Source organism: Lontra canadensis, unplaced genomic scaffold (genome assembly GCF_010015895.1).
Source record: "Lontra canadensis isolate GAN:19392208 unplaced genomic scaffold, GSC_riverotter_1.0 scaffold25, whole genome shotgun sequence".
Lineage (NCBI taxonomy): Eukaryota > Metazoa > Chordata > Mammalia > Carnivora > Mustelidae > Lontra > Lontra canadensis.
The window spans coordinates 17,612,726-17,631,774 of NW_022631019.1; the positions used below are offsets into that span (position 1 = coordinate 17,612,726).

The 19,049-nt window shown below is 42.8% G+C and overlaps 1 protein-coding gene and 1 long non-coding RNA gene across 2 annotated transcripts in view; both read left to right on the plus strand.

Moving 5' to 3' along the window:
- The window catches only part of RCAN3 (RCAN family member 3), a 29,365-nt gene extending 21,150 nt beyond the window's left edge, over positions 1-8,215 (plus strand). Inside the window, exons 3-5 of the mRNA XM_032863762.1 lie at positions 5,139-5,312; positions 6,477-6,648; positions 7,922-8,215. Of these exons, the coding sequence (XP_032719653.1) occupies positions 5,139-5,312; positions 6,477-6,648; positions 7,922-8,106 (531 nt within the window). The 3' untranslated portion in view covers positions 8,107-8,215. The remainder of the gene's footprint in view (positions 1-5,138; positions 5,313-6,476; positions 6,649-7,921) is intronic.
- A 3,265-nt stretch (positions 8,216-11,480) lies between these two features.
- LOC116871205 lies at positions 11,481-18,341 on the plus strand. Its single transcript, XR_004383358.1, has 3 exons — positions 11,481-11,714; positions 14,480-14,481; positions 18,331-18,341. It is a non-coding gene; the product is annotated as an uncharacterized LOC116871205 (long non-coding RNA).
- Positions 18,342-19,049: the final 708 nt, after the last annotated feature.

Genomic DNA, 19,049 nt, shown 5'->3' on the forward strand with positions numbered 1-19,049 from the left:
TGGAGTCAAATCCAGACAGTCTGGCTGGAGAGCTCTGTTCCTTGAGAACATAAATTGTTGGTAGAAGCCATCAGACCTTCCTGAAGTTTTCTGTCCAAGTTGTGGATTCCTCCTGCAGTCTTGCTTTTGTGGTCTCATGTTTGAAGATGGGACCGGGACCAGTCTCTATTAACTGGATGGAGAAAGGAATATTTTACCCATGATAAAGGCCAGTGAGCAGAGAGCTTCTGTTGCTCAGGAATGGGTGGTGTCTACTTATGTCCTCCTCTCAGATGTAGAGAAGGGTTTGGTATGCTCATCAAAGCCAGTGCTCCATCATCAAAATCACAGAAAAGAGACAACCGTGGTGACGAGCCAGCAGAGCACCTGTAGGCTGCCCTGACCTTCCTCCTGACTCCCAAAGAAGCCTGAGGCTGGACTTCCCTAATCTCTGCAACTTCCTCAGCGAGGAGACCAGGAAGAAGGAAGTGAAGATTCGACTGAACTTCCTGGTGAGCAGTCATGGGTTTCCTTGTGCATGAATCATAGGATCCTGACCTTGACCCCTGAAGCCTGGGTACTTTGAACAGCAGTTTGGATGACCTACCCTGTTTCACTCATGCCTGGGAAAATTCATATGGTCTTCCGGGAAGAACCCACTTGTGTGATTTTTTTTCTCATCTCTGGTGTCTTGGATCCAAACAATGTTTGAGCTCCAGCACCTGGACGAGCTTACAAACCTGAAATGTTGCATGGGCCATCTTGAGTCCTTGGATTACGTAATGCCCGCCCGTAACCGGACTGCCACTTCTAGATCCCCAGCAGCACGGTGCTCAGTGGGGCAGGAGAGGACATGCTTAGCAGCAGCAGAATTCTCTGCTTTTCTCTTTTTGTCTGCCCACGCCACAGGCTTGTTCCATCTGCCCTTTTCCTCCAGGGGGCCTTGCAGTCTGCTCCTCTGTCTTCTCTGCTCTTCAATAAACAGCCGACCTTCAGGCTAAAGAGAAAAAGCCATCGCTGCTGCCTGGGGACCGTCAAGATCTAGGATCTCATTAGACGTAGGGGCCCTGCCTGCCACCCAGTCAGCTTCACTGTTAAAGTCACAGTTAGGTGTGATAGTGTGGTTGTGGATCTCATTCTCCTAAAGGGGCACCCTATTTTCTAGTGTTTTGAAGCTGGTGATTGGCCACCAACCTGCCCAAACATGGGCTCTACGTTGGGCACACCTCTTCTGGAAAGGCACAGTCACACATCTGCATCTTTTTCAACTAGCCATGGAAGAAAAAAGAAGTTCCTAGAGCCAGAATGATTACCGATGACTAAGGATGTGTTGTCCCAAGTGAAGATGAAAACAGTAGGCTTGCTGTGCTCCCAGCCAGGTTGGGGGACTGACCCTGGTGTGCAGGGCTCTGGCCCCGACAGGCTGCGTGCAGCAGTGGTGATGGCCCAGGGGCCACTTCCACGGCTGGCCACAGGTCACTCCAGTAGCCACCTCTTCCCATCCCCCTCCTCGTTTCACTCTTTTTCTTCTCTTTTTTTTTTTCATTTGGTGATACTTGGCTGCAGTAAATGTACAGGTCTTAAGTGTGCAACTTAGTGAGTTTTGACAGTCTCTGCCTATGTAGTCGACTCTCCCATTAAGAATATTTCCGTCCCCGGGGCGCCTGGGTGGCTCAGTGGGTTAAGCCGCTGCCTTCGGCTCAGGTCATGATCTCAGAGTCCTGGGATCGAGCCCCGCATCGGGCTCTCTGCTCAGCAGGGAGCCTGCTTCCTCCTCTCTCTCTGCCTGCCTCTCTGCCTGCTTGTGATCTCTCTCTGTCAAATAAATAAATAAAATCTTTAAAAAAAAAAAAAAAAATATTTCCGTCCCCAACCTAGTACCAGTTTGTAGTTTGTTACCATCAAAAACGATTTATCATTGGTTTGACTACTTTTCTTCTACATGGTAAATAGGGGATATCATAGATTGGGGGGAAAAATAGCCCTCTAAGAACTTGTGTTCCAATAAGGCAGAGTATGCATCTATAAACATATGAACCACTAAAACCTAGACGTCAATACCGAACAGTTAGTTTTCCTTATTTCCTTGAATTTTAATTCAGTTTCATGCCTCTTTCTAATCTGGAACGGTGTTGAAAGCAACATGAATACTATGGGCAAACAGTTAAAGAAGGTTTTCACATTTTCTGTGTGTTCTGCTCCCCTCTGGCACTTCTGAAATTAGGGCCCAGAACTATTACAAGTGCTCAAATGATCAGAATTTTAAATCTACCACACCCAGGAGTTTGGGGGCTTTCTTCCCTGGTAGTCAGCAGTGATATGGAGGAGAACCAAAGGCACTTGCCTTTCCCCAGGTGGAAATGGAGGCCTTGTCTCTGACGTCCACAAACCTGCTGGAGAGACGGAATTTTCTATTTCAGATTTACAGACAGACATAGAACATGAAAAATCTTTTGCCGTAGGACTCCAGAGATAATTTCACAGCTGAATGGGTTGAAACATTGCTGCTTCTCAACAGTGAAATTGTTCTTAACGTGCAGACGTGGTGGGCCCCTCAGGCTCTTATGTCCAAGGCAAAGGGGTACAACAAAATTATTTTCATAATTAATTCCTCAGTGAAATTGATAAGCCTCGCCTTCACTGCTTTGGGATGGGGAAGAGAAGATAGGGAAGTAGTATTTCCAGAAAGGTCAAGAAATACACACCTAGCTGCTACCCTCATCTCCCTGAAACCAACCTTCCCTTAAAACCTTTTCTACTTTTCTCGCCTCATGATTTTAGTTGGCTTGTTACCCAGCTGCAAAGTACTTTTCTGGAATTCCCAAGAAAGCTATCGGTTACATGTTGTCTTTGCATATTTTAGATGTAAGGTATTTGTAGTGCTTTTTACTGCTAATTGCATGGGTGATTTCAGCATAGAAGGCAGCTTCTGATCTATATTTGGTGGAAAACTTCTATAACAGGAAAAGCCCTAGGGATTGATTTTTAGGCAGTATGAACTGTCTTATTCCTATAGATGTACTGCCTGAAGGGATACTAAGAGACCGCTGGAGAAAGAGTGGTCGTGGCCATGGGATTTTCTGGGATCTTCCTTTTGTCAGAAGCAAATGTGCAAGCCTCACCCTTTAACAGGACAGTGTTCATTTTTAATACTCAAGAAATCAGAAACCTATAAAAGTGCATTATTTCTAAAACAATTCTAAGGAGAAAAGTAATACTTTTGTTTCTGAATGAATTATGTTTCTCGCCAGTTAGTTTCAGTGCATGTGGGCAGATCATGACCTCCCTGCAGTTGTCCGAACCCCTTTTGTGTCCACATCTGGTTGTCGGGGGCACCCCCTCAGGAGTCCACCTGTTGGTACCTGTGGGTTCACAGGAGGGCGGAGCTACCAGCCAAAGGCTCACGTTGTTCGTCACACGGAAACAGTGATCATTTTGCCTCCACATTAATTCTGTCTGTGCTCTACTGTACCTCACAATGAGAAGTCACACATTTCTCAAACCGTTTTGTGCTCCATGAAAATGGGAAAGAAAGAGAAGGATCCGACAAAACTTAGAAGATGCTTACTGATTGGCTTTTGCATGGCTTTGTTTTTGTATAATGCTGAATCCATTCACAGATACTAGAATTTAGAAGAGAGAGACCCATAGAACCTATGGCTGTCACCTGCCTGTTAACGTTCAGTGACGGTGTATTTCTGGAGTGAGAAAAAAAATGTTATGAAAGGAAGAAGGATGTAATTAGCAAGTAGCTGTTTCATTTGCGAGATCGTGTGTTACTGTGACTACAAAAAATTCATTGTTGGGGCGCCTGGGTGGCTCAGTGGGTTAAGCCTCTGCCTTCGGCTCAGGTCATGATCTCAGGGTCCTGGGATCGAGCCCCACGTCAGGCTTTCCTCATCAGGGAGCCTGCTTCCTCCTCTCTCCCTCTGCCTGCCTCTCTGCCTACTTGTGATCTCTGTCAAATAAATAAATAAAATCTTTTTAAAAAATTCATTGTTGTGGGGATTGGGAATAAATACATGGTCCTTTACCCTCAGCAAGGGAAACTAATGTACAGAATGACAGAATACTAACATAAACCATGCTTAATTCGTTCTTCCCTACTTTCCATTTCCTCTGCCTTCAGTATTGATATTTTTCTTTTCTTTTCTTTTTTTTCTTCTCTTCTCTTTTCCCTCCCTCCCTCCTTCTTCCCTTCTTTCTTTCTTCCTCCCTTCCTACCTCTTCCTTCCTTCCTTCCTTCCAAGTAGGCTTATACTCATGAACACAGGGCTTGAACTCATGACCCTGAAATCATTACCTGAGTGTAGGTCAAGAGTCGGATCCTTAGCCTGCTGCACCCAGGTGCCCCTAAGGGTTGACATTTCTTAACCATCTCATGTGGGAATTTTAATACTCACTTAATATTCGAAGTATTAGCATCTGCCAAGAATTAAATGAAATGCAGTTTCACAAAGTCTCAATTCTAATTTTTTTTAAGAGTGACAAAGCCAACCATCTTTGAAATGGATGCTGAGGAAACTGAAATATACCTAGAAATGTCAATAATTATTAGGATTTAATACATTTACCTGTGCACATTTATTTTTAAGAACCGAAGTGCCATGTAAAAGTCTTTACTATATCTATAATAAGTATTTGTCCATATTACTTTAATACATAGAGATAATAAATAAAAACAGACTTGATCTGTTCACCTTCCTTTGAAGCAGCTTGTGATACTTTGGAAGCCCAGCACTTAATGTAAAGGTCTAACATGCAGTTGGCTGCTTAATATGTATTTTTTTAAATGAATGAGCAAAAATAATATAATTTTTAAGCAGATGATGTTTTCTGAACTATAAGGGATATCTGAACATTAGAAGAACACATATGTGATCACAAATCACTTTATATTTTGTCAAACCAGAGAAATGTTGCAAAGCAGTAGGAAAATACTCAAATTGAGAAAAGTTAACAAATTATTTTTACCTCAGTATCAACAAATAGTTGAAGGATCTTCACAGAAACCAAAAACAAAGCTAATTGACAGATTCCTTTATTATGTTACCATGGGCAAGCCTAAGGAGTATTTCTTAAGATACTGAGAATTTTCTTAGGTCTGTTTGTTACATTCCATTTTCTAAACTGCTCATTTATTAAACCTCAATTTTTAGGAGAGATTTGAAGCACTTTTCACTGTCTATGATGACCAGGTGACATTTCAGTTGTTTAAGAGCTTTCGGAGAGTCAGGATAAATTTCAGCAAACCAGAAGCAGCAGCAAGAGCGCGAATAGAGCTCAATGAAACAGACTTCAACGGGAAGAAGCTGAAGCTGTATTTTGCACAGGTACCTCGCCATGCTGTTCTCTCAGCCTCTTTTCCTCCATCCCCAAATACCCTCCGTCCTCCGTTTTCTTGATGAGTGTATCAGAAGTCTTTGGAATAAACAATCCCAATCAGCAAGGGATGTAAAAACCTATTTTCTTTATTTTACGGATATATAAATATTAAGGATATTTGCCTTCCTGACTTTGTAACGTTAAAGGAATTCATCTTTCTGGCAGCTTTTCTGCACGGGGGTTCTGTAAGGGTGAAGCCCTAACTCCTCAAGACTGGGTCACTGGGGGAGGGGCATCAAGGAGGGCGCCTGATCTGATGAGCTCTGGGTAGTATACACAACGAAGGCATCATTCAACACTACGTCAAAAACTCATCATGTACTATGTGTTGGCTAATTGAATTTAAATTAAAAAAAAAAAAAAAGATCAGTGAGCTGACTTCCCTCCTGTGCGTCTAAAGGGCATTTGGGATGTGACAGCTTTGGGAGCATTGAGGAAATAGTTGCTGAAGTCCTGTCACCCCACTGAAGATCGCTGCCAGCCTGGGGCTGACCAGGGACCCGGCACCACGGAAAGGCTGGCCCTTTGCAGTTGCAGAGGAGCCCGAGGGTTTCTGCCAATCTGCTCTGCTTACTATTTGGATCCTGCTGGGTCGCGCTGGCAAACCAACTTCTCCTCTGAAGAACTGACGACATAAAAGCATTCGACCTTGACTCATTTATTAAGTGCGGTATTTTATTTTCAACCAAATTTGAAAAAGGAGGTTTGTCCATTGTCTCATGCTCCAAATGAAAATATAAATGAAAGTTGTCGGGATGTTTCTTGGTAGAGCTGCTTGAGAGGGAGACAGTGAAGCCTAATTTGTTTTAAAACTGGAATTCAGAAAATAGGTAAAATTGGGATTCAGGTTTAGTACCATTCAGTGTTTGTTCATCTCCTTACGGGTTCAGGTTCTCACTGGGCTGTGGTTTACTGGCCCCCGGGGACTCGGGCACTGGGCTGAGCCCCCAGCACTGGGCAGTCAGCCACACAGACCCAGCTCCAGCCACCTGGAGATGCAGGCTGCCAGGAAAAGGCTTTCAGTTTCTCCAGAGAGGTCACAGTTAGCCTCACAATGAAAATGAAGAAACAGCCCAGTCACGTGCTGGTTTTGAGCCTCTCCTTGCCCGCAGGTCCAGATGTCCAGCGAAACCCGGCACAAGTCCTATTTACTGCCGCCGCAGCCTGTCAAACAGTTCCTCATCTCCCCTCCTGCCTCCCCGCCTGTGGGCTGGAAGCAGGGGGAGGACGCCACGCCTGTTATAAACTATGACTTACTCTGTGCAGTTTCCAAACTGGGACCAGGTAATAAACTCTTACCTTCCCTATTTTTCCCCCTCCCAAGAAACTTTTGTATTAAAGACCACACTCGGCGATTGGCATGCTAGCCAACCAATGGCAGCATGATCAGAGTGGAGGATAAAGTCACACAAACCTGGGTTCCAACTCTAGTGTTGGAATTTTGTGATTTTTTTTTTTTAAGTCCTCTCTACACCCAGTGTGGGGATCGAACCTACAACCCAGAGACCAAGTGTCTCTAACTTTGTGATCTTGAGCAAGTTACTTAGCTTCAGGTTCTGAGCCCGTTTTCTCATCTAAAATACCAATCATAGGGGCGCCTGGGTGGCTCAGTGGGTTAAAGCCTCTGCCTTCAGCTCAGGTCATGATCCCAGGGTCCTGGGATCGAGCCCCGCATCGGGCTCTCTGCTCAGCAGGGAGCCTGCTTCGCTTCCTCTCTCTCTGCCTGCCTCTCTGCCTCCTTGTGGTCTGTCAAATAAATAAATAAGATCTTTTTTAAAAATCTAAAGAAATAAATAAAATACCAATCATAATAGCTACCTTTCAGTGTGGTTAATAAGAATTAAATGTGATACTCAATAAACATAACAGTTTAAGCTGCTATACATCCTTCTAGGACACAGCCAGCCGTTAGTGAATGTTAGTTACCTTCTCCCACCTCCCATCAAAGTACCGGACAGACTTCTCCATTGAGTACTCATTTCAAGGAACCGGTGGCACTACTATATTACTCCTTCCAAATCTTTCTCTTAGAGTTATTGTTCATTTCTTCTTTTTCTTTGATTTCTCTCATCCCTTTAAAATAATCTAGGAACTCAGTACTGGGCTGGTTCAGACTTTGTCCACCTACAGCAATGTTATGTCTCTTAGAAGGGGTTACAAGAGGCATTTTGAGGGGAGGGGAGGTGGCTTGCTGTTTTCGTACACATCAGAGCAATGTCATGGATGTGTGCGGTCCTGTAATGAAGAGATGGCTGCCTGGAACCTTACAGGTGTCTCCCGAGGGAAAACTGAAACCATTCTGGAGTTAAGCAGGTTCACTCACACGGTCTGTAGAACAGTAATTAGCATTTCCATTTTACCTCCCGACACATCAGTCCTCTGCACCAGCTCATTTCTTCAAAGAGCAAAACTGTATAAGAACCTTACAGAATCAGATCTCTAAGGCCAAAGCTAAGTTCTCTGACATAGGATTTAAAAGCCAATCAGCAGCAATTAAAAAACAAGTAGAACAAAGTTTCGGGACACCAACCCCTCTTTCTGCTGCTTACCTCCCCAGGAGAGAAATACGAGCTCCACGCAGGAACGGAGTCCACGCCAAGCGTGGTGGTTCACGTCTGCGAAAGTGAAACTGAAGAGGAAGAAGAAACAAAAAACCCCAAACAGAAAATTACCCAGACGAGGCGCCCTGAACCTCCAGCCGCAGCACTGAGTGAGCCCCAGACCTTCGATGGGGCGCTGTGAGGGGTCTGGCTGGGGTGCCCGCCGCTGCCCCCCCGGGGCCCCGCCCTAGAGGTCCGTGTCCTTCCCTGGCACAGCGCTGCTCAGCCTGTGTGGAGGGGAGGCTGGGTGTCACCACCGGCCCCCGCCGGCTGCAGACACAGCCTAGAGAGTAGCAAATGACTTTACCTGTCACCTTTTCACAGAGATTCTGAACAGCACTTTAAAGGAAAGGATTAGCCCTCAACATGTTGCAACTCTTGACCATTTTTTAAGCAGTAGGAAATGTGTCTGATTCCTGGCTTCCTCCAGCAATGTTCATTTCCCTGATTTCATATACCATGGGGTCCCCAAAAACTAAAGCTGTAGTCCCCGAGTGCCATTTTTATGACCTCAAAAACAGTCTCATGACCTTAGCAATCTAACATGGGCATTCAGTAATGGTATGACAGCTCCCAGCTACTCTATCTGTTGATCAAATGTGGTTATTCAACATACATGAAGTTTTTTTTGCGCGAGAAGAGATCTGAAATCTAGACTAATTCATAGGGAGTCATTTTTCTCGCATTGTTTTTCTCTTTAGCTTTGGGGAGGAAATGCCAAATTCTCTTTGACCGTTGGACCCAAGTGGCACAAATCTGTGTGCATGTGACTCTCTTCCCTGTTACTCTTGCTTGAAAGAGGAAAGTGCTGTACAGACCACTGTCCCTGATGCGTCGTCCCTCCCAGAGAACTGCCACTTTGGAAGCTGGACAGGCCACCCGTAAGTCTGACTGATGATAACCCCTGGGGGCCACTGCGGTCTGCCGTCTGTGACCGTGTGCTAGCCCGTGGCATCCCCAACCGTCCTCAGCCACCAGTTGAGTTTTTTAATGTTATACATGTTGTGTGTGTCATTCAGAGACTGTAAATTGGAAAAGGTAATAATAAGATTCTCTGAAGACCGCTTTTTAATTGTCGATTGAAACATTTTCCAGTTTGCTCTGAAAGAAAAGGCACATATACTCTTTTTCTATGAATCCGGGAAAGATGCGGGAAATCGAGATCATTCCATTCATCAGACCTTGTTTTTGGTGCAATACTTGACCCTGGCTGACAGTTGGCCTTTTCCTTAAAACAAAACTGTTCCTCACCTGTGTTTCAGGAGTGGCTGGTTGAGGCTCCTGAAGCAGAAACAAGCATCTTTTCCCCTTTCTGTGGTCTGTTTAGACTTGGCAGTCCCTTTGTAGAAAAGTCTCATAATGAAGAAAACTTGGCTTAGGTCGGAGGGCTCTGCTGATCTCTGTTCGCTGTGCGGTCTTCTCTGTATGTCACATGTCTGGAGCTCCCCGGGATGTGTGTGAAGAAGCTGACATAGGAGTGTGGACTCATAAAGCAAACTACCCAGAAGGAAGAACGCAGAAATTCACGCCATGGTGTCCGTCCATTTTTGGTAGCATGTTTCGTGGTTTGGAGGTTCTTATTATGGTAGAATGTATTTCTGAGGACTTAAACCGTTTTGCCCAAAAAAACTTTTCTATTTTTCCTTGCCCTCAAATAATCCGAGATGATAAGCTCTCCTATTTAGATGTGTCTACCCCCGCTCAGCCTCTATATAAATACAGTTGAAATCTGATTCCATAGGCAGTGTATTAAATTCAGATCATCTTTTGGCAGTTTAACTGACAGCCACTTAATAAATTTACTTTGCACTCTGAATTCACCCCTTTGCTAGTGTTTGATCTTATCGGGTTGCGCTAACATCATTTGCAGAATGGACCCTGTACATCAGGAAATGTATTTTCAACAGTTGAGGATTTAAAATTTTCCTTTTAGGTAATATTTATTAACTATAATTTTCTAAGTGATCAAAATCCATGATGTCTTCTTATTAGCTTGGCGTTCATGGTCTTCCTTCCAATTAAAGAATAGTCTGTCCCTACCTTACATAACCTGTTTTTAAAGTCAAGCAGTGCAGATTACCTGGATATTTCTTTTTCTCTGTATTTTTTTAAAGATTTTATTTATTTATTTGACAGACAGAGATCACAAGTAGGCAGAGAGGCAGGCAGCGAGAGAGGGGGAAGCAGGGTCCCCGCTGAGCAGAGAGCCAGACACGGGGCTCGATCCCAGGACCCTGACTGGGATCATGACCTGAACTGAAGGCAGAGGCTTAACCCACTGAGCCACCCAGGTGCCCCTCTCTGTATTTTTTTTTTTTGACAGTGTTGAATAAATTGAAGAAAAACTTAAACCAAAATAAATATATATTAAATACAAAATATATATTATTTAATATATACATATATTAAACTTTTCTGAGTGGAGAACATTAATATTTTCATTCTTTCTAGTATACTATTTCCGTAAGGTGAACTCAAATAAAAGGGAAAGTACTAAATGCCCATTAACTTTTAAATATGGTGAAATCAACCAGGATCTCAGCAAGTATTACGTACGGACTCTGTCCTTTCTTAGCTACTTTTTTTTTTTAATATTTTATTTATTTGAGAGAGAGAGAGAGACAGAGAGAGCATGAGCGAGGAGAAGGTCAGAGGGAGAAGCAGACTCCCCGTGGAGCTGGGAGCCTGATGCGGGACTCAATCCTGGGACTCCAGGATCATGACCTGAGCTGAAGGCAGTCGATTAACCAACTGAGCCACCCAGGCGCCCCCTTAGCTACTTTCTATCCAGTTCACGTAACCATCTTATAAGAGGTGAGTCTTGTGTACTTTTTTAAAGTTCCTTAAATAAGTTTAGCTATGTTTTTCTTTTTGGAAATTGAGTTATTACTCAGATTTAGCCCTGATAGTATAGTAGCCTTGTTCTCCTCAGAAATCATAACTTCGACTTGGGAATCAAATTCTTTAGAGCATTGTGAGGAAATATTCACTGTACTTCAATCTGTTTTGTGTTAGGGAAAAAGCATACGTGAAGAATAAGAAAATCTAGCACTTAAAATAGGCCCATTTATAAAGTGTGCTTGTGTGAGCATCAACTAGTTGAAAGTACTAAGAATCAGTAAAAACAGTTCCCTTGAAGCCTTGGGGAGCTGAACGTCAGGGGGAAAGCAAACTCATCTTCCTACATTTTGCTTCTACACACTTATACACTCAACCTAGCGACAGAATTGAGAGCCCCGAAGTTTTACGTTCCCCATAAAGGCTTAAACAGAACATGGTGTGTTTGAATCAGAGCTGCCAGGAGACAGGGCAGGAGCAGCACCGTCCTTCTTCTAGAAAACAGCCCTTTTTGTTTCCCACTCACAGCAACTCCCTTTCTTCAAAATGTTTTGATAGATCCCGGGGTCTCAGGATCAAGTCCCATGTCGGGCTCCCTGTTCAGCGGGGGGGTCTGCTGCTCACTCTGCCTGCCACTCCCCCACTTGTGCTAGCTCTGTCAAGTAAATAAATAAATCTTTAAAAAAAAAAAGTGAAGAGATTAGATTTCCTCAGAATCTCAGTCATAGTGCTGAGGGTGATGTAGTCTACTCCTTGTGTGACACAGATGACAAAGTGGAGATGAGGCATCTTACTTCGAAGGCCACAGGGACTGGGTTGGCATTCCAGCTCCTGCACTAGGCTTTTTTTCTCCTTTCTTCTTGCACCGGCCTCTCAGAAGCCATGAATCTCTGTCATAAGAAAATAGACAAGGTGCACCTGGGTGGCTCAATGGGTTTAAGCCTCTGCTTTCAGCTCAGGTCATGATCTCAGGGTCCTGGGATTGAGCCCCACGTCAGGCTCTCCACTCAGCGGGGAGCCTGCTTCCTCCTCTCTCTCTCTCTGCCTTTCTGCCTACTTGTGATCTCTGTCAAATTAAAAAAAAAATTAAAAAAAAAAGAAAATAGACAAATAAGAAGAAGAAAATAGACGAAAAAGGGGGGAAGAATTCTATCTCCCCTGGAGGGATACAGTGAAGAAGAGAGCTGATGAAGGCGGTGACTTAGCAGTCTCTTGAATGAAATTAATGTTCCATCTTCTGTGTTTTTGTTATCATTGTACTGTTGGGATTGGAATCTACTTAAATAATGTTATTTTGGTAGCCAGCAATCGTGTTTATGGGGCTTTCCTAGAGTTTAGTAGTAGTAAGATTAAATTATAAGTAGCCAGACTCGAGATGTGAGTCTAATAGAGCAAGGAGCCTGAGATTGGGGCACCTGGGTGGCTCAGTGGGTTAAAGCCTCCGCCTTCGGCTCAGGTCATGATCCCGGGGTCCTGGGATTGAGCCCCGCATCGGGCTCTCTGCTCGGCAGGGAGCCTCCTTCCCTTCCTCCCTCTCTCTCTCTGCCTGCCTCTGCCTACTTGTGATCTCCGTCTGTCAAATAAAAAAATAAAATCTTTTTAAAAAATTAAAAAAAAAAAAAGGAGCCTGAGATCCCCTAGGATTTGGAAATCATTTGCAGTGGAATGACCCCAGCACTCCGCTTGTAAAACAGAGCTCTGGGAAAGATTGAAGATGGACCTGTGCTTCGTGTTTCTATATAGACTCTTATCCAGACCATAGCTTTATTCTAAGGAGGGAAGATCTCAGACATAATTAAGCAGCGGAAAACGTATGAAATTCTTTGGTGCATCAAAGTTCCCCGTCTGCTGGTGTCTCTCTTTTCTCTGGAGTCGTAGACTTTCATACCTATCGCGTGGGTGAACTTGGTCAGCCTTCCTTTTGCCCACTCACCGTGCTCCTTGTCTACACACTTGCCTTTATGTCCTCCTGCACAAAAGCAAACAAATTACTTACAAATGTGACAATATAAAGGAACAACAGATGAGGGAATTAGTTGCCTCCTCCTTGAGGAGGGAAGTCCATTGTTACAGAAACTCACTTTTTAAAAGGTTAAATAAACTTAGAGAATAAGTTTATGAGTTTATGAACCTTGTTCAACAGTTTAATAAATACCCGTTTGTTTTATAACCTCCCCTCGGGGTGGGCTCACGGGAAAACATCTTCACTGGAATGCCGTTGTTGTCTCTCCCCAGGAATCAGGGGAAATGTTAATAACTTGAAGAGTGTTGTTATTAATACCGAACACACAAGCAGCAAAGCAACAGAAGGTGACAACGGCTAGGTTTTACTGACCAAAAAGATGGTAAAAATGGTCATGTTCCAAATAGAAGTTTCCAGCCAAGGTTAAGAAGAACTAACGCTGGGGTGAGTCAAGGTGTCTCCAGCCATTGAAACAAAAGCATAAGGACCTTTTATGAAATTAGGCTGTGTGGTCTATCTTGTGACCTGTGTTTTCCTTGTGAAGCAAAAGAGTGTCCTGCAGACTCTTGGGCGTTCTTGCATAACTTTGACTGAATGTTCATTCTTGTTATCCGGAAGATCTCTATCTATGCAGAGAAATTGTGTTTTTCCATATCGTTTCCCATGCAGTCCCCAGTCTTCCTAACTCAGACTGGGGACTGAGGAGAGAGACCAAGGTAGCTAATTCTGTTGCTGCCATCCTCTGCCTGCTGCTTCTCCCCCAAGGTGGGGACCCCAGAGAGAAGCCGTCTACATTTCTGCTGTATCGTGCATGTCCTCCAACTTGAAGGAAGTTTTTCACTCGTTCCACTTCTCTCTTCATTGAACCCAGGAGGGGAATTTATTATTTTATCTGAACATGTTTGTGATCTTGTGTTATATTCTGGGGGAACATTGCTTTTCTGGTACTATAAATTGTAGTGAATATTCACTGTACTTCAAAAACCTGGTTAGTAATTTATATATATGTATTCTGTATTTTAGTGTGCCTGATGTAACAATCCATAGTTTGTAGTAGTTCGTTATTTGTCGACTTTGGCTCTCCTGTATTTTTAGGACATTTAAATGTTCCTCGTCCTTGCAAAGCGACGAAAGCAGAATGTAATTTTTTTGGAATCCTTGTGATTACTTGTAACAAGTTTTGTTTTTAAAGCTAATAAAAATAAAATTAGGGTTTTTTTTTTAAATCAGTCCGCTGAATTCTTTGTAGTATTTTCAATAAATATCATTTACATTTAGGTAACAGCCCAAAAAAAAAGACAGAAAAGGGAAATAACGATGTTTGTTCCTTTAACTGGATTGCAGGTGTGTGTTCTTACGGAGCTGCACCGGTGCCAAAGGTGGTGGGTGACTCCCTGCCAACTCAGGAAATGACCACAATGGTTTGGGTTCTTTAGCAAGAAAAGTTTTTATCCCAGTTTATCCTCGGCAAAAAATGATTCATTCCAAGTAAAGGCTTCTTTTCTCTCGGTTAAGAAAAAAAAATCTCCAAATCCGAGTATCAAAGCTAAAAATGACTGAAAGGTTATCTAGTGCAGTGATATATTTTTTTAAACATATACTTATGTTTATGCCATAGAACTCTATTTGTTGTTCAAATGAAATCTTACATATAGTTTGACATACTTTACAACAAAAAGGTAAGCACCTGCTCCCTTTGAAGGGGGTGAGGGAGACGTGGGGACCCAGAGGGTACCTCCCAACCCCCCCCCCCCCCCCCCGCACACCGTGAGACCTCAACAGCGCAGTCCCAAACACCCGTCTATCCTGGGGCCTCTCCACAGGCACCTTTACAAGTAAATGTCCCAGGAGGCATTGCCAAATTCACACATCTGGATGGTAGCTAACCGGGGACTAGAAACATAGTTTCCTGCCTCCATCCCAGGTGGACCCTGCTCCACTTTAATTAAACTGAAATCTTTCATTTTTCAGGAGAAACGTATTGGGATTCAAAGGTTCTCAGAATCGTCAGTCTTTTGTTTGTTTCAACAGCACTGAGGTCCTGGAGTAACCCCGGGGACATTTCTCCTTTAACAAGATGCTTTTCCAAGCTGTGTTCCTTGGCGCTGCCTCCAGGGGGAGCTGGACTCCAGGTCACTGGGCCTTGCACCTGGCTTCAAGCCCTCTGGCACCATTCTCGTGCCCAATGGTCTTGGCATGAAGTTGCACTTGAGCTGAGGATTCCTGGGCTGAAACAGCAAGTTGTGGAACCGCTGCTCATAACCTGAGATTAAAATGATTTTTTGAATGCAGAATAGAAAAATACAAGAATAAAGGTTTAAGTAATTTGCTTCATTAAAATAGCCCGACTTAAAAGTTAAATGCCCACAGTGTATGTGTCAGAGTCCAGTTATCATGAAGACGCATGCTAAACTAGAAAGCAGGACTGAGCGGAAATTCCCTCTGCCTTCTCTGAACACATCACGATATGGTTCGAATCTAGAAGGAGAAAGGATTAAAATTCTCACACACACACGGGCAACATCTCAAATCTTGCCAAACGTCCCACAGTCTTCGGAGACATAGAAGGTGTACATATAAGTAATTCGTGGAGTAGGTATTTAGATAATAATGTTATTTGGGAAAAGCTCGTGGTAGAAATGTTTGGAAAAGTTGAACGGTTTCTGTATTGCACTGTTCCTCGGACCTTTTTAATTTGTGCATTCTGTGTCTCCAATAGGATACAGTTTTTTATCAAATCCAATTAGCTATGGAGCCCTTTTGCCCAGAAGCATTTCATTGTACTGCTGCTCGACGAACAGTTACAGAAACATTCTAAAATCTTGGGGCCTGACTGAAGGATAGGTCTGTGAATTAAAATTTCTTTATTCATTTCTCTAAGCAAGAGAACTATGAGATGGGCATCAGAAGGAGCCTTCCTGATTTAATAAATGGGAAAACCAAGTTGTTAAAATTATTAGAATCTATAAAAGCTCAGCAAAGTTGCCAAATACAGGAATAACTTAGAAAAATCAGTAACATTTCCTTATACCATCAATGACCAAAATATAAGAAGCAATAAGATAACATTCGTAATTAGAACAAAACATCAGCATAAACAAACTTTCAAACTATAATACAGACTTGGATAATTTAAGTACATGCTTTTAAAGGGGATAACTTCATATTGTAGGAATGTCAAATTTTTTTTCCCAAATTATAAATGCACTGGAATCTCTGTCAATTTTCCAGCTATATTTTTTACACAATGCTCATTAAACTTACTCTAATACTTGGATGGAAGAATAAAGAAACAAGAAGTTAAGAAAACCTTAAAAAGAAAAAAGATGGAGGACTTGTCCTGCCAAATCCTAAGACAACCTACAAACTCACATGAGTTTAATCAAGAAAAGTCAAATAAATTTCTTTTTAAAAAGAGTAGAGACCACCCACGTCTACACCAGGGAATTAATGTACAATAAAGAGCCATTGTAAATAAACAGACAAAGGCTACACTGCCTAGTCAATGGTGTTGGGAAAATGGGCTTAGTATATGTATGTCAATAAAACTGGGCTCCCCATCAAACACTCTATACAGAGCTGGACTCAAGATGGGTTAAAGACTGGAATAGAGGGGTGCCTGGGTGACTCAGTGGGTTAAGCCTCTGCTTTCAGCTCATGTCATGATCTCAGGGTCCTGGGATCAAGCTCTGCATCTGGTTCTCTGCACAGCAGGGAGCTGCTTCCCCCTCTCCCTCTCTGCCTGCCTCTGCCTACTTGTGATCTCTGTCTGTCGAATAAAGAAAAATCTTAAAAAAAAAAAAAGACAAATACAAAATGTAAAACTACAGAGTTAATAAAATGGTTTGAAGGAGAATATCTTTGTGACCTAGAGGAAGGGAGAGATTTGACAAAAGTTTAAAAAGCATAAGCTATATGGTAATAATTTGATTATATCAAAATGAACAATTTAGAGTCCATGAAGAATGCCATAGACAAATGGTGACAGATAACAGGGAGAAGATATTTGCAGTCTTAATATGGGATAAATAACCATAATATACAAGAGAGTTGGGCAAATCCAAAGGGAAAGCAGCCCAATAGGAAAATGGCTTAAGGCTATGAACAGCAATTGACAGAAAAGTAAAGTGAGCCTTGGAGAGACATTCAAACCCAGTAATCCGATTAGTGTGATTAATGCAACAAGATGCCACTTTATACCTATTAGAGCCTCAAAAATGTAAAAAGCGAATAATGCCCAGTATAGACAAAGGGTGGGGGTATAGGACACCTGATGTAACACAAGCGAGCGTGTAGACTGGTTTAGTTACTATCTGGCAGTAAACCGTATCAGTAAGAAGAGATCTCTAACTGAACAGCTCTGCTCCTGGAATGAATGAATGAATGAATACATACATACACACTTACACACACACACACACACACACACACACACACACATTTATTTATTTATTTACTTATTTATGTATATATATTTATATCCCAAGAATATCCCAAACGCATTCTCAGGTCCATCAGGAGACACGATGAGAATGCCTATTTCATCATTATTTATGTAAGCAAGCTGGTGTCCCCTCCTGGGAAACTGAACTATGGAGAACAATACCACAGAGTCGCCATATACCCAGCTACATGGATGGATCTTAAAAATAGACCCGAGGGACAAAAGTAATCAGTGAGATATGTGTGAGATGTGTGTAACACTTGGCGTTACATAAAATACAGAGGAGTGCATGGTACAAGAATACACAGATATACATTAAACACACATGAGCACATATTAGAGGCATCTCCTATGCATCAGTGATGATAACGTGCTCTGAACCGAGAAGTCTGATTTACTACTAGACTCTCTATAATCTTTCTGTGGTCATTAAAAAACTATTAATACCTCCTTCTCTTTCCTCCCTGGAGTCTACATTAGTTTAAAATTGTGTGTTATTTTTCTCTTATTGCTTTAGAAGAAAATATTTTGCTGTGATTTATTTAGGTGAAATCTGGATTTTATTGGCGAGTTTATGCCTTTTTGGATAAATATTTCAGAAAAACACCAGGTACCACCGGTTCTGTTGGTAGGTGCATATACATAAGTTCTTTCTCCGTCTAAGTTATGTAGATTCTTTATGAAATGTGCTCCGATGTGGAGGGGGAAAATGTACCTATAATCACTCTTTTCTGAGCTACAAATAAGCATTGCATGTGGTTCGACTCTAGAGTCATTTCCTTTTGCTTTGAAGAAGTAATCAAGTTCATCCTTGGCCTGCTACTGTCTTCCTTTGATGTGTTTTTCAAATAATTGAGATCTTTAGTGGAAAATTATATAATCTTCTGTCCTAGGAGATTTTACCAGGCCTCGTGGCCCCAAAGGAGGTAATCAGACCAAAAATGATTTCTTGGAAGTTGCCTGAATTAATCCTGTGAATAAAAGACCTTTGAGGGACAAATTTACTCATTTTCTATTAATTCCTTGATAACTTTGGTCACTTCCCAGACTATCCATTAGAAATGTCTGGCAACTGTTGGAAAGTCTGGAAGGGAGGTTTCTTCTCCTTTACAAATGAGAAGCAGCCCCTGGGCGTTGGTTTAGCAGTTCCACCTTCTCCCAGTGTCAAAGATATTGGCTGCTTTTTGTTCTGGGATTTACTTATCAGGCACCCAGAAGATTAGGTGGAAATGACCCAGTCACCCAAGGGTGTTGAAGGTCACAGAACTGTAGTTGGAGACCGCTCCCAGGATGGGCGGATTACAGGGTTGTGTGGCGAGCCTCTTTTCCTTCCCTCTATCCCACTCTACAGGGTGAACTGAATTTGTCACAGAGCAGAGAGAACCCTGTCTGTGGCAGCTTGCAAGGTTCAAGTCCTATTCTCCACTTCTGTAGCATTTAAAGATTTTTTTTTTTTTTAATTTGACAGAGATCACGGGTAGGCAGAGAGGCAAGGTGAGAGAGAGGAGGAAGCAGGCTCTGGCGGAGCCTGATGCGGGGCTCGATCCCAGGACCCTGGGATCATGACCTGAGCCAAAGGCAGAGGCTTTAACCCACTGAGCCACCCAGGCACCCTCCACTTCTGTAGCATTTAACAACTCGCCAGGCTCACTGACTCCGTTATGGTGAAAGGCCGGGACTGGGGGGTTCGAGTCAAGTTTGGGCATCTTGACGCTGACCGGCCACGTTTGCCAAAGTGTACTTACTTCTTGTGTCATTTCCTCTTCTTCATCTTGTTCTTCCTCCTCTTCTTCTTCTTCTTCTTCTTCTTCGTCTTCGTCTTCTTCTTCATCGTCTTCTT